The sequence below is a fragment of the Pelodiscus sinensis genome, chromosome 8 (genome assembly GCF_052426305.1).
Source record: "Pelodiscus sinensis isolate ZL-2025 chromosome 8, ASM5242630v1, whole genome shotgun sequence".
NCBI lineage: Eukaryota > Metazoa > Chordata > Testudines > Trionychidae > Pelodiscus > Pelodiscus sinensis.
The window spans coordinates 3,744,457-3,757,892 of record NC_143059.1 but is presented as its reverse complement, the minus strand read 5'-3'; the positions used below and the strand labels follow the sequence as shown (position 1 = coordinate 3,757,892).

Below are 13,436 nucleotides of genomic sequence, written 5' to 3'. Positions count from 1 at the left end.
CTTTACAGGATTCTGTATAGGATTAAACATCATGCTCCATCAATCAATACACAAGGGGAAGGCGAGTTGAGATATTATTACAGGTTCAAATGATTTCATTCCCAGAATCACACTGATCAGTTACGTTTGTCAGTCCAGAGCTTATCTCGTTACCACAGTAGAACTTTTAGCTCCTATTGGTTAATTGCTTGCATCCACGTTGTCTGTGTAGAATATAAAAAGGGAGACAACTGAAATATAAATAATTCCTGTTAACCCCATGAGCCATTCCTACACCCGACAATGGACCCGCTGGGAGCAACCACTCTGTTCCTGGTCATTTGTGTCTCTTGCCTTCTCTTCCTCTCCACGTGGAGAAAGACGCCTGGAAGTGGGAAGCTGCCGCCCGGGCCTGTTGCTTTCCCCCTCGTTGGGAACATGCTGCAGCTGAGAGAGAAGAGCTTGCCCCTGCATATAGAAGAGGTAAGGGTGTTCTCTTGGTATCCGTTGCTGGGTTGGTAGCAGGCATTTAGCTCACCTTAGCTCAAACCCAGCCTGGTGGCAGTGCCATGTCGGCTCAAATGCCCAACTTACTGCTGCATAAAACAATCAGTTGTGGATTGCAGATGTAAATGATTTGCTTGTGTGACAGGTTAGTGTTTTATTCAGAGGTAACCCAGCGTGCCTCCACAGCTGCACTGCCCTGAGCGCAAGCTGTCGTGGGCTGGGCTCAGAGGTCTAGTGTGTTATATAAGGAACTGGCATTCGTGGGCCTTCAGGTCTCTGTCTACCTCTGCCACAGATTCTAGGTGTGCCCTTGGGTGTATCATGTATCCTCTCTCTGCCTTCATTTCCCATCTGTAAATTTGCTCTATTGGCATTTGCCTATGTCACAAAATGAACGTTAGGCAGAGACTGCAGCTCAGCATAGAACCAACTTACATGACTGAATAAATGCTGGCAGCATTTCTGTGAAGTTTGAAGGGGCATTTTTACGTAATGCTCGAAATCTCTATTAAAACCCCCCATATTAATGCAGGTGCTTGTTATAATTGTAACAGAATTATGCTGGGAACAAACAGACAGACACACACATCAATAGGGAAACATGTTTAAAATACATGAGTTTAACAACATGATGCGCTGAAACGTCAGGCAGTCCCAGACCTCGAAGGCATGTAGGTGCCTAACTCTCAAGGAAATCAGTGAAGTGAAGCTCCTAAATACCTTGGAGGATCGTGGCTGAAATGGCCATGTCTGGGCAGTGATCAGTGGTCAGAATTGGCCAGTATTAGCTGAGTGGCAGGAAAGGGCTTGTGTCATTTGATCTACTCCCCCACTTCCCCCATTCTTCCCCTTTAAGAAGTGGGTCTTAATTAACACACATTGGCCTTTTTGTTCAACTCTTACAGCTCAGTAGAACATATGGCCCGATGTTCACGATCTACTTGGGCTCCGAGCGGGTTGTTGTGCTGCATGGATATGAGGTTGTGAAGGAAGCTCTGATCAATCTCGGGGAAGAGTTCAGTGGAAGAGGAAGAATGCCGCTATTTGAGACAGCTACCAAGGGATCAGGTACGTTTGAAATAACGTCTGCGCACAGAATTGATATGGTTTATATGGCAAGAAAACAGCTAAGAAAAGAGAAGGGAAAGTGCCAGAGTTTTGTTAATAAGTAATGAAAATCAGAGAGCACAGTCACAGTGACAATGAATTTGAAGTCAAATCTTTGGCTTGTTTGGGTGTTTTTTGAAACCGGCCTCAACATCTGGCCTCCTTCCCACATACCTGTTTTCTACCCATCTCCAGGTATCGCTTTCGCCAATGGGGAGCAGTGGAAACAGCTCCGGCGATTTGCCGTCACGACTCTGAGAGATTTTGGGATGGGGAAGAAAAGCATTGAGGAGCGGATCCAGGAGGAAACCCGTTTTCTGGTGGAAAGACTCAGAAACACGCACGGTGGGGATTGTTTCTTGTCCACTGAACACTGAGCAGAAAGACAACTCTAGTCTTTGCTTTTCATGATGTTGTTTGTTTGGTTCTAACATCTTATAATGGAAGCCGTGAGCTGCCCCGACAGCAGCCTAATGTCATAGGAAAGGATGGGTGAAAGGTGCCAGAGATGAACCCTTGTGGTTGCTGCTTTGTCACATTTGTCCCCTGTGATGTGACCAAAGCACAAAGGCATAATGCTTGTCTAGAGTGTGTAGACACTGACACAGTGAGCTGCATTAGAGAGGGTTAGTTCCAGTGTGCTGGGTTCGCAGCCACCTATTCCTATGGTTTGCTAATTCTCATTTTCTTCCCAGCTCCACATCTGATGCACATTAGGCACCAATTTTCTAGAGTGAAGGGCCCCGTGGGAATGTTTGAAACCCCCGTGGAAATACACTGGGCTTCATAAAGGACTCTCATTCCCTTGTTTCTCATTCCGCTCCATGGCATGCGGAGCACGGGGACTTCCCCAGAGCCTTCCTCCTTTGCCAGCCTCTTACTGCCGGCTCAGCTTCTTCCGCTGCCATTCTCATCACTAGACATTCTGCTCCTCTCTGGCCTTTTCACATCACTGCTGAACTGCTGCCTCGCCTCTGGCCTGGGCTGTTCTCATGCACCTGTCTTGTCTTACTCCACGTCTTTGGTCCAGGCGCGTTCCTGCCATCTCCATTTCCATCCCCGACCCACCAGTTTCTGCTTCCCCTTCCCCTAGGCTGCTTCCCTGGTGACGTTTTCTCTATCCATCTGACACTGAGCACCTGTCTCCGGCAGCTGTCTCCAGGGGGGTCTCCACACATCTCCAGGTGTCAGCAAAGTAGAGTGAGAGCGACTCCACCTGGTGCCAACTGGTAATAGTGGTACCACCACGCTAGTGAGGGCCCAGCCACAGCCACTGGGCAGCCTCCGTTGTGAATGGGTCACAGGGCACCCCAGAAGTCAGGGGGCCTCGTGCGACAGGGGCTTGTGCTATCGTCCCACCGGGAGCCCTTGCGCGCCACCCAGCACACTCCACCTGGCTCTCTGGGAGTGATCTGAAGGTGCTGGACTCCAGCAGATGCTGTACTGCCATCTGAGAGCCCCAACTTCTTCTATTTTGCTGTGCCCTGGGGAACCTTCCTGCTTTGCCCCACCTGCCTGCGTGCCTGATGGATCGGGATCTGTTCTCTGAAATGGACCCTAGATAAGACAGGAGGGTGTCACTCAGACAGAGACTGATAGCCCCTCATCATTGCTGTAAAACTGACTTGTTTTACTTTTGGTTTGCTCCAGGGCAGCCCTTTGACCCCAGCCTCCTCCTCGCCCAGGTAGTCTCCAATGTCATCTGCTCCATCGTCTTCGGGGACCGGTTTGACTATGAAGAGGAGAACTTTGTTACTTTAATTAATCTCATATTGGAAAATGGCAAAGTCCAGCAGGATCCTTGGATAGTGGTATGTTGAGGGATTTGTTGTGTTCATATCGACTGTGCAGAGAGAGGAGGTGGAGATTTCTGACTTTATTAATTTTCCCTAAACATTTTTATATCAGATTCCCCAGAATCATCCTCATTTTTTCATTGGACTACTGCTACAACCAAACTGACACTCCACCAACTTCTTTCTGAGGGTAGTTTAAATTCCCTTACAAAACACATTCTCATCTCAGAATTCGGTTTGTTGAGTATTTTGTCTATCAACACAAATGGCAAAAATCAGGGAAATCGCCAATAAATACAGTGATACCAACACCGATCATAATTGGCTTTATGAATGTAATTACATTCCTCACCTCCACAGCAAACTTCCTTTCACCTCCATTTCATACCCAGCCCCTACATTCTCTCCTCTTCTCTGAAAGCCTCCCCAAATGCACAGTGAAGGGCCAAACATTCTGCTGATGTAATTCAGACCAAAGAAATGAAGTTACCATACCACATAATCTGGCCCTGCAATTTCCACTTCAGGAAGTCTACTGCATATTTTCCTTTTAGAGTTTACAATGGTGGACTGCTACCTAAGAGAAACTGTTGTAGGAGCGAAGGCTGGGTGCTTTTGTGGGTTTTTTCTTCAGGAGAAGGACGTTTGATTTGTTGGAAAAAAATGGAGTGTGTCCTAGCTGATGTAACTAAACCTTCGTGTAGCTTTTATGAGGAATTTTAATCTCTGTTGTATAGTCTGACTTGGAGCTTGCTGTTGAATAGATTTTGATTAGAAGGCACCCAAGAAGAATTTAATTCTACGGCTGTAGGTGTGTCATCGGGGTGAACACTGTTCTTCTCTGTTGAGTCCAGATAAATGAACTCGTGTTTTTCTTTCAATCTTTATAGCTGTATAGTTTTTTTCCGACCCTCATGGATTATATCCCTGGGCCTCACCAAAGGCTATTTAAAATTTTTGAGGAGATAAGAAGATTTGTTGGGGAGAGAATGAACGTGCATAAAGTGTCTCTGGATCCCAATTGTCCTCGGGACTTCATCGATGCTTTCCTCATCAAAATCCAAGAGGTAAGTGAGGGCAGCAGTTCATCCCCACTACTGTGGTGGGAGCTGCGCATCTCATCGGGTTTAATTTGTTCAATAATGGCATAGGACATGGCCGTGGGAAAACCCGAAGGGGAGAAATGGTTTGTGCCCAAGGAATGTATGTTATAATGCTCTGTTCTCCTCCTTCCTATGAAGTTTAAAAAAAAAAATCACCGTTACACCAAAAAGGCCGAAGGCATAGCACCAATTCCACTGTCATGTGAAGTGATCCAGACCGTTTATGTGGGGATCTTAATTATGACAACACTGTTGGGTGGAAGATGACTCTTTTATGGCCTGATAAGAATGTTTCCTACAGCTTTACAGTCAAATCTGAAACATCTTCCACAAATCGTTTTTCAGGAGCAAAAGAATAGCGATTCGGTATTTACAGAAGAAAGTTTGGTAGGAAGCACAATCAACTTATTTGTTGCTGGAACAGAGACATCCAGCACCACTCTATACTTTGGACTCCTGGTTCTCCTCAAATTCCCAGAAATTCAAGGTAACAACACACACGTGCTCTCAAAGTGGCGGACCCAGGGAATGTTTGTGGTATGTTTGGAAGGGAGCAGCTTTAACCATGATTCTAAGAGCTATTTGGGCACATGAGAACTCTGAGATTTTCATGGAATAACCAACCAACTAGAAAAGAACTTCACATTTGCATTAGCTTAAACATGGAAGACAAAAAAGTGATAATTAGAAGATTGGCCATCATGGTTTTCCTACCATCTCCAAGATGCTGAAGGTGTATTTCCAGTAGATAAAAATGTTACCACAATTTTTCAATGCCAGTTGTGTTTAGTTTTCCTATTAAGGTACTCAGCAATTGGAAATAAAGTCTTGACCATTATAATCTTTTTATATAATACCTTTGATATTTCTCCAGAACAAATGAAAACACACTTCAGTTCAATGTACTAAAGACGTAAAGTTTTTACATATTGAACAAATTTAACTACACAATTTGCCTTTACAGATGACCAGACAAGAAGCTTCCCGCCCCCCCCCCCCCCCCGGGAACTATTTTGTTTTACAGTTTAAAAACCACGAGTCCATCTGTACAATGGCCCAATTGGATGATTCTTTATCATGACAATATAATATGACATTATAAGTCTTACAAATTATTTCAAAAATTGCCCTCTAAATACAGTAATTTTCAAGAGCATTCTCAAATATTAAGGAAGTGAGTAAAGAGACCAGTTCTAAGAGTAACAACCTGGCCAAATCACTGAAAACTGGAAATTGGAGGGTTGCAGGGAAATCCCAGGGGTCAACAGACATATTCAAGAAAGAACGAATTATTATTTTGGGGTTGAGAAGCAGTAAAATAACGACCTCAGCTTTCCATCGGGAGCAACTGGAATGTAAAAGGGAATCACTGAAAGAAAGCTGCTGAGCTTTGTGGGGGAGATGTGAGGAATGCACGGAGCAAAAAATGGATACACAGTGTGTCCCCTTCAGTCACCAGATCACCTCTGGCTTGGCCTGGCGGTGAGTGACCCATGTTGCTACCACATGGTTGTGGTTCGCTAGTTAAGGGAAGTGAGTAGAAGATCGGTCCGGGGGGTTTCCTGCCCCAGGCCCCTGCAGGCAGGAGTTCTCATCCGAAGAGCCCCATTGCAACGGGCAGTCTTGTGCCTGTATTGACCATCTGAGCAAAGGGCCCAAGGGCTGACTGGGCCATTGGGAGTGAATTCCTCGCTCAGATCCAGACCAGAGTTGATGCTCCCAGGCAGGGGGCAGACCAAAAAGTGGGGGGAGCCTCGGCTGACACTGACCAGGCTGTGCCTGCTCTGACCGTAACAGGCACCTTCCCACTGCAGGGGGGTGGACTGGCAAAGTCATCGCATGTTCCGAAGTTATCAGCTTGCCAGTGTCAGGATTGTGGAACTCAAAGCTCAGCCAGTGCTCGGGACTATGCCCAGTGCAGACGGGGGTGACACAGCGGTGGGCAAATTTGTAGGAATTTATCATTATTTTAAACCTCATTCATTTGGCGACAGAGAAAGTTCACAAAGAGATTGACAGTGTGATTGGCCGAAGACGAAGCCCCAGCATGGCGGATCGAAGCCAGATGCCCTACACAGATGCCGTGGTACATGAAATCCAGAGATTCCTTGTCCTTGCGCCTATAGGTGTCCCGCGTGCTGTGACTAGAGATGTTCATCTCAAGCAGTACGTGATTCCCAAGGTCAGTTCTAAACGTGTGCGTGTGAAAGGCCAAGTTTGTTCACTCTTCTCTCTGTTTAATTTCAAACTATTCCTTCAATGTGATTGGCGCGGTGGATGTGTTTACTGATTTATCAGTCATGGACCAGGTGTTGTTGAATCCCTCCCAGTCTCTGCATGAAATAGAACAGGAGTTGGAAGTGTTCAGGCCTTGCCTTCCTTCCAGAAGGGTCTCATAGCCCAGCTCCTGCATGTCAACGTGAACTAGAGTATGAATTTAGTAATGATACGTGTCAAGATTGTGAACCCTCCCAACCTTTGCTTAGTTCTGGAACTGACGGCTAGCCGATCAATATAAATACAAACCAAAAAACCCTACAATTCAAGGTTATGCTATTTTTAACAGAGTGAAGCTTACACTCTTGGTCAACTCTTTTAAAACTCTTGGAGGCAATTTCTCTGGACCGGCTGCTTTCAAAATGTCCATCTTCAGTAGCTTCTGCTTAACTCGCTCTATAAGTAGTAGTATGCAGAGATAGAATGCCGGAAGGGACCACTGTGGTCATCTACTCTGACTTCCTTTGTAACACAACTCATAGGCCTTCCTCAGAATAATTCCTTTATTGCAGCTTCTCTCTCGCATGTGGGGTGTGTTGCTGATTTAACTCTCAACTACTGAAGAGAGAGATCTTGGAGTCATTATGGATAGTTTTCTGAAAATATCCACTCTGTGCAGCGGCAGTCAAAAAACAAACAGAATATTAGGAATCATTTAAAAGGGGACAGAGAATAAGACAGGGTGCATCCAATTGCCTCTGTTTAAGACCATGATATGCCCACATCTTCAATACTGTGTATAGATGTGGTCACCTCATCTCAAAAAAGTATATTGGCCTCTGAAAGGGTTCAAGAAAAGGACAACAAAAATGATTAGAGGTCCCATATGAAGAGAGATTTAAAGAGACTGGGACTTCTCAGCTTAGAAAAGAGGAGACTGAAGGGTGATACAATAGGGATCTCTAAAATCATGACTGGTGTGGGAAAAGTGAGTAAGGAAACTTTATTTACTTGTTCCCATAACATAAGATCTAAGGGTCACCAAGTGAAATTAATTGGTAGCAGATTGAACAAAAAACAAAATCAAGTATTTCTTTACACAGAGCATAGTCAGACTGTGGAACTCCTTGCCAGAGGGTGTCGTGAAGACCAGGACTTTTAACAGGGTTCAAGAAAGAACTAGATCAATTCATGGAGGTTAGGTCCATCAACGGCTTTTGCCCGGAAGGGTTGGAATGGTGTCCGTAGCCTCTGTCATAGGCTGGGAATGGTGACAGGAAAGGGATTACTTGTTCATTCCAGCTGTGTCTAGACTGGCCAGTTTTTCCGGAAAATCAACCGCTTTTCTGGAAAAACTTGCCAGCTGTCTACACTCGCCGCTTGAATTTCCGCAACAGCACTGACTTCCTACTGTAAGAGATCAGTGCTTTTTGCGGAAATACGATGCTGCTCCCATTCGGGCAAAAGTCCCTTTTGTGCAAAAGTTTTGCACAAAAGGGCCAGTGTAGACAGCTCAGACTTGTTTTGCAAAAAAAGCCACGATCGCGAGAATGGCGATCGGGGTTTTTTTGTGCAAAAGCGCGTCTAGATTGGCCACGGACGCTTTTCCACAAAAAGTGCTTTTGCGCAAAAGCATCCGTGCCAATCTAGATGCTCTTTTCCAAAAATGCTTTTAACAGAAAACTTTTCCATTAAAAGCATTTCCGGAAAATCATGCCAGTCTAGACATAGCCTCTGTGTTTTGTTCATTCCTCTTGGGGCACCTGGCATTGGCTGTGGAAGGAAAACAGGATACTCGGCTAGATGACTCAGTGTGGCCGTTCTTATGTTCTTAGGTCAGAGACACTCAGTAATAGTAAAATGTAGCTCCTGTATCTCATGGCACCTTAAACAGAGGAGGTAGTATCGCTATCCCAAATTTACAGATGCAGCAACAAGGGATGTGAGACTGAAAATGACTTGCCCAAAATCACCCCGTGTATCCCATCTCCGTCTGTGAGGAGAATGAAAGGTGGACTGCAGTTCAGTGTGATTCACTCTGCTCATGAGATGTTAGTATTTATTGTTTCGCGGAAAGCATGAAGTTGAGGGAATTCAATAAAATGTTGAAAAACAAAGATCAGTCCCACAGTCAAGGGAATTTTGGAAGCTTCTCTCTTTTGTTGAGTATCCAACTAAACTTTTTCTCTGCATTTGATAATTCAGGGCACCACGATATTCCTTTCACTGAAGTCAGTTCTACATGACAACAGGGAATTTCCAAACCCAGAGCAATTCAACCCGGGACACTTCTTGGACAAAAATGGTGCCTTTAAGAAGAGTGATTACTTCATGCCCTTTTCTGCAGGTAAAAGAAGCTGGTTTTGTTTCAGATCCAGACTGATCTCTGAGCTTTGCCTGGTCGCTCTCAGACTGGTTTGTGCGCAGTGTTTTCAGGTGGCCTGTGAAGCAGAGTCTCTCATGCTAGGAAAGCATCTGTCAGTCTTTGCAAGAGTGCCACTTCCCGCTTATTTGTCTGAAGTGAGTGTTTGGACTAGACACACACTCCATTCTCTACACCCTGCCTGGAAACTCCCTGTCTTGCTTTGTGTGGTGTCTGTCTGGTGTAAATGAATCCGTGATCAAAGGTGCATATCACAGTAATGTTGAAGGGAATACCAAACCTACAGTAGCCAGCTGCGTAATAATGTGCAGAGAGAGCACAGAAATACAGGGCTGGAAAGGACATCAAGAGTTCCTGAAGTCCAGCCCCCTCAGCTGATGTGGAACCACGTAAATATCAACCGTCCCTGACAGGTGTGTACCATCTTAAAACCATCTTCTTAAAACCCTTCAGTGGTGGGAATTCCACAGCCTCTGTGGCAAGCCTGTTCTAGAATCTGACTAACCCTATTTTTAATTTTCTTCTCTAATCTAAATCTCCCTGATTGCAGAGTAAGCCCATTACTTGTGCTACCGTCAGGACAAGGCGAACAATTGATTCTCATCCTCTTATAACAGCACTTAGAGTATCCAAAGTCTCTATATTGTGTCCCTGCTCTGTCATCATTTCTGATGACTCAACTGGTCCAGGGATCAGCTTTTGTAAATCTTCGAGCCTCTTTCATTTTGTTGTCTTACTCCGAAATCTCTCCAATTGTCCACGATTCCTGTAGTAACGAGCCCAGTATGGAATAGGGTACTCCAGTGGAGCCCTCACCAGTGCTGAGCAGAGCAGGAGAATGCCCTGCCGTGCCTTACATAACTCACGCCCACTAATATATCCCAGAATGTTATTAGCCTTTTCTGCAACTAAATCACACGCTTTGTCTATTTAATGTGTGATCCACCCCTTAATCCCTTTCAGCAGTACCACTGCTTTGCCACTACGGCTCATGCAATAGTTGTGCAAATATGAGACTCACACTGAATTCTATTATCCAAGTCACTCATGAAAATATTGACCTGTGCCAGTCTCAGGAAACACCCTTGCAGGACTCCACTATATGTGCCTCTCCACTTCAAAGCAAACTGTTCACAGCTACTTTCAGCAAGTTTTTTATTTTTTGACAATTGACAGTTTAACTATCTAATAGCAATTTCATCTAGACCACATTCCCCTAGTTTGTAGGGGCCTCTCTCCACTAGGCCACTAACCCTGTTGTAGAAATCTTTTGGTCTGAATGGGCTTGATTTGTTCTTGACATATGCACACTTGCTTGGCTATTCCTCATCAATCTTTTATCATCTATGTTCTTAGAATTTGATTTAGTTAGTTCTAGTGTCTTTCCAGGCTCACTGGTTACAATTCCTCGGGTCCCCTTTCATCCCTTTGTGATCTATGAGGGGATGACCATTATTCAATCTCTGTGTGCATCTAACCTTTATCCGGAGCTGTTGCTTCCATAACAACTGTATTTAAAATGTGCTGCAAAGAAAGATCTCCCGTGTGAACTCAAATTTTTTTTCCACGCAGGGAAACGGATCTGCTTGGGAGAGGGCCTGGCTCGCATGGAGCTCTTTTTGATACTCACGGCGATTTTACAGAACTTCACCCTGAAACCCGTTGTTGAACCCAAAGATGTTGATATTACTCCAGTAACGTCATCTGTGGGAAATGCACCAAAACCATATGAGCTCTGTGTTCTTTACCGGTAAAGGTTACCTCAGTACATCAGTGGTGCGTGTGGTAGGCACAGGAATGTGGTATCTACACACAGTTGATGCAGATGCACCACTGAATGCTGGGATTGTGATGGCCACATCTCTTCCCTTCCCTATATTCCACGCTAGCAGAAGTTTTTATAGTGGTTTATGCATGTTCCACGGTGATTGGGGAGGTCTTATCTGCTATTTGGCTTCCTGGGTGCCTTGAACTTCCTGTATCCATACCAGCGAAACTGGGGAGTGGCATGGCAGATATCGTCCTAAGCCGCCTCAGAACCAGTATAGATCACAAAAGTGCAAGTTCATTCTGTCACTTCCAGCAGGAGATGGTGAAACAAGCTGAACCCCTCCCTCTGGAGACCCAGGTGCTGGGCTCCTTACTTTGTATTTTCTTTCTCCTCCCGATAGGGCTCCCTCCCTGCTGGGCCCCCTCACTCATCCTCTCTTGCTGCCTGGCTGCTGGGCACCCCTTCCCGCTTCTTAGATAACTACACTGTCTGAATAACAAGCCTTGTGGATAAGGGGGAAGCAGTAGTTGTGGTATGTCTTGATTGTAGTAAAGCGATTAATACAGTCTTGCATGATCTTATTCATGAAATGGAGAAATATAATGTTGATGGAGCTACTCTGAGTGAGTGGTTATCAATGATTCACAGTCATGCTGGAAGGGCGTAATGAATGGAGTTCCTCAAGGATCAGTTTTGGGACCAGTTCTGATCTATAGTTTCATCAATCATTTAGACCAGTGGTCCCTAACCTTTTGGGGCTGCCAAGTGCCTTGGAGGGTGGGGTCACGTATGCACTGTGCATCCGGGGGCAGGGCCACCCATGCGCCATGTGCCCTGGGTAGGGCTGGTCCTGATCACTTGGAGGGCACACATAAATGCCCCAGCGGGTGCCATGGTGCCCACGGGCACTGCGCTGGGGACCACTGGTTTAGACGATGACATAGGGTATGTCTACGCTAGCCCCCTAGTTCAAACTAGGGAGGCTAATGTAGGCACTCGAAGTTGCAAATGAAGCCCGGGATTTAAATATCTCGGGCTTTATTTGCATGTTCCCATCCGGTCGCCATTTTTAAATTCCACTAGTCTGGAGTAACTGCCCGCGGCTACACACGGCAGTGAAATGGTAATTCGAACTAAGGAATTCAAACCATAGAGAGTACACTTAGAAGGTTTACAGAGGATACCAACCCAGGAGGGGTTGCAAGCAGTGTTCCCTCTAACCTTCAGGGCAGCTCAGACCTCCAGATAATTAATCAGCCCCACCCAGTCAAGGGCCCGGCGCACCATGTAAGGAGGGTGGTGCTGATTAAGCAGTTCTGAGTCTATGCTACCATGCAGCTTAGAGGGAACACTGGTTGCAAATGCTTTGGAGGATAGGGTTCTGATCAGTAGCTTCAGCAGCAATTTAGATGATGGAAGAGAGAGTATGCTTATAAAATTTGCGTATGATACCAGCCCGAGAGGGGCTGCAAGCGCTTTGGAGGACAGGGTCAAAATCAAAATGATCTGGACAAGCACAAGAAACAGTCGGAGGTAAACAGGATGAACTTCAATAAGGACAAATGCAAAGTGCTCAACTCAGGAAGTTTCACACTCACAGAATGGGAAGCGACTGTCTAGGCAGGAGTGCTGCAGAAAGGGATCTAGGGGTTAGTGGACCATAAGCTAAATATTAGCCAACAGTGTGACACTGTTGCAAAAAAAAGCAAACTTCATTCTTAGATGTATTAACAGGTATGTTATGAGCAAGAGACGAGAGGTGATTCTTCCGCTTGACTCTATGCTGATTTGGCCTCAACTGGGGTCTGATTCCAGACATTTTCTTCCTTCTTTGGCATTTGTATCCTGAGAGGGGGAGGCCTGGCACCTTATTTTACTGGGTGGAGAAAGGACAGAGATTCCCAGTTAGCTGTACGTGCTGCTTGCCTTTATGCGCCCCCAGGATCAATGAAGGGCCATTGTGCAGGCTGCCTGTGTAATGCCGGGAAGTCAAAATCAATCAGGAACCTGCTCCTCTCTACTGCATGAGCGAAAGGCCAGCGGGCTCCCAGCTAAGGCTGTAGGGCAGACTCATCACTCTCTCTGTAGATAGTCTGATTGCCAGCCAATGGGACAACGCACTGCACCCAAACATCCCGTCACTGGTCTTTTACTATGCCCAGCTACAATGCTCTTAATTAGCTGCGTTCTGCATGCCCAGTGTTTGCAAACCTGATTTGCTTTGGGTCAGGAATCTGTCTGGAACGGGGTGGGCAGGCAGTACAAGGGAAGAGAGGAAGGAGACAGTGGGGAGAGGGAGGGCCTAGGGCAGACCAAGGGTAGTGTATGGATGGGGCCATATGCAGAAGAGGCGGGCTGTGGAAATGAGCTCCTTGTTTTGAAATAGATAAATTGCTGGATTTTTATGTAACTGTCATTTAAAAAATAAATTATAAGATGAAAAAATAACCGTACAATTGACTCTCAAAGCCACGTGCCGTTTTTGTGTCGTGTGAAGCTGATGTGAGATCTCCCCCCTCACCAGCTTAGTGGGTCTTCCTCACAAGTGCTACAGCAGTGGCTCTGCTTCAGTG

General features: G+C 45.7%; 1 protein-coding gene across 3 annotated transcripts; it reads left to right on the top strand.

Annotated features, from left to right (window-relative positions):
• Positions 1–122: 122 nt before the first annotated feature.
• Positions 123–13,334, top strand: LOC102462446 (cytochrome P450 2H2-like). 3 transcript variants are annotated; one of them, XR_012905751.2, is made up of 9 exons: positions 123–462; positions 1,392–1,554; positions 1,789–1,938; positions 3,244–3,404; positions 4,280–4,456; positions 4,838–4,979; positions 6,487–6,674; positions 8,915–9,505; positions 10,665–10,802. XR_012905751.2 is itself a non-coding variant. In XM_006128743.4 (9 exons), exons 1-9 carry the CDS (start codon positions 283–285, stop codon positions 10,844–10,846), a joined length of 1,485 nt encoding a protein of 494 aa, XP_006128805.3. In that variant the 5' UTR covers positions 123–282; the 3' UTR covers positions 10,847–13,334. The 3 variants fall into 3 exon arrangements, 2 of the variants coding, with proteins under 2 accessions (XP_006128805.3, XP_089636153.1); XM_006128743.4 differs by having other exon boundaries at positions 8,915–9,056; positions 10,665–13,334; XM_089780027.1 differs by having other exon boundaries at positions 8,915–10,805.
• The last annotated feature ends 102 nt before the right edge of the window (positions 13,335–13,436 follow it).

Excerpts from the sequence above, each read along its gene's own strand:
- LOC102462446 (XM_089780027.1), top strand. The coding sequence starts at position 283 with ATGGACCCGCTGGGAGCAACCACTCTGTTCCTGGTCATTTGTGTCTCT. Across the intron at positions 1,555-1,788 it reads GACAGCTACCAAGGGATCAG|GTATCGCTTTCGCCAATGGG; the intron begins GTACGTTTGAAA and ends ACCCATCTCCAG. Across the intron at positions 4,457-4,837 it reads TCCTCATCAAAATCCAAGAG|GAGCAAAAGAATAGCGATTC; the intron begins GTAAGTGAGGGC and ends ATCGTTTTTCAG.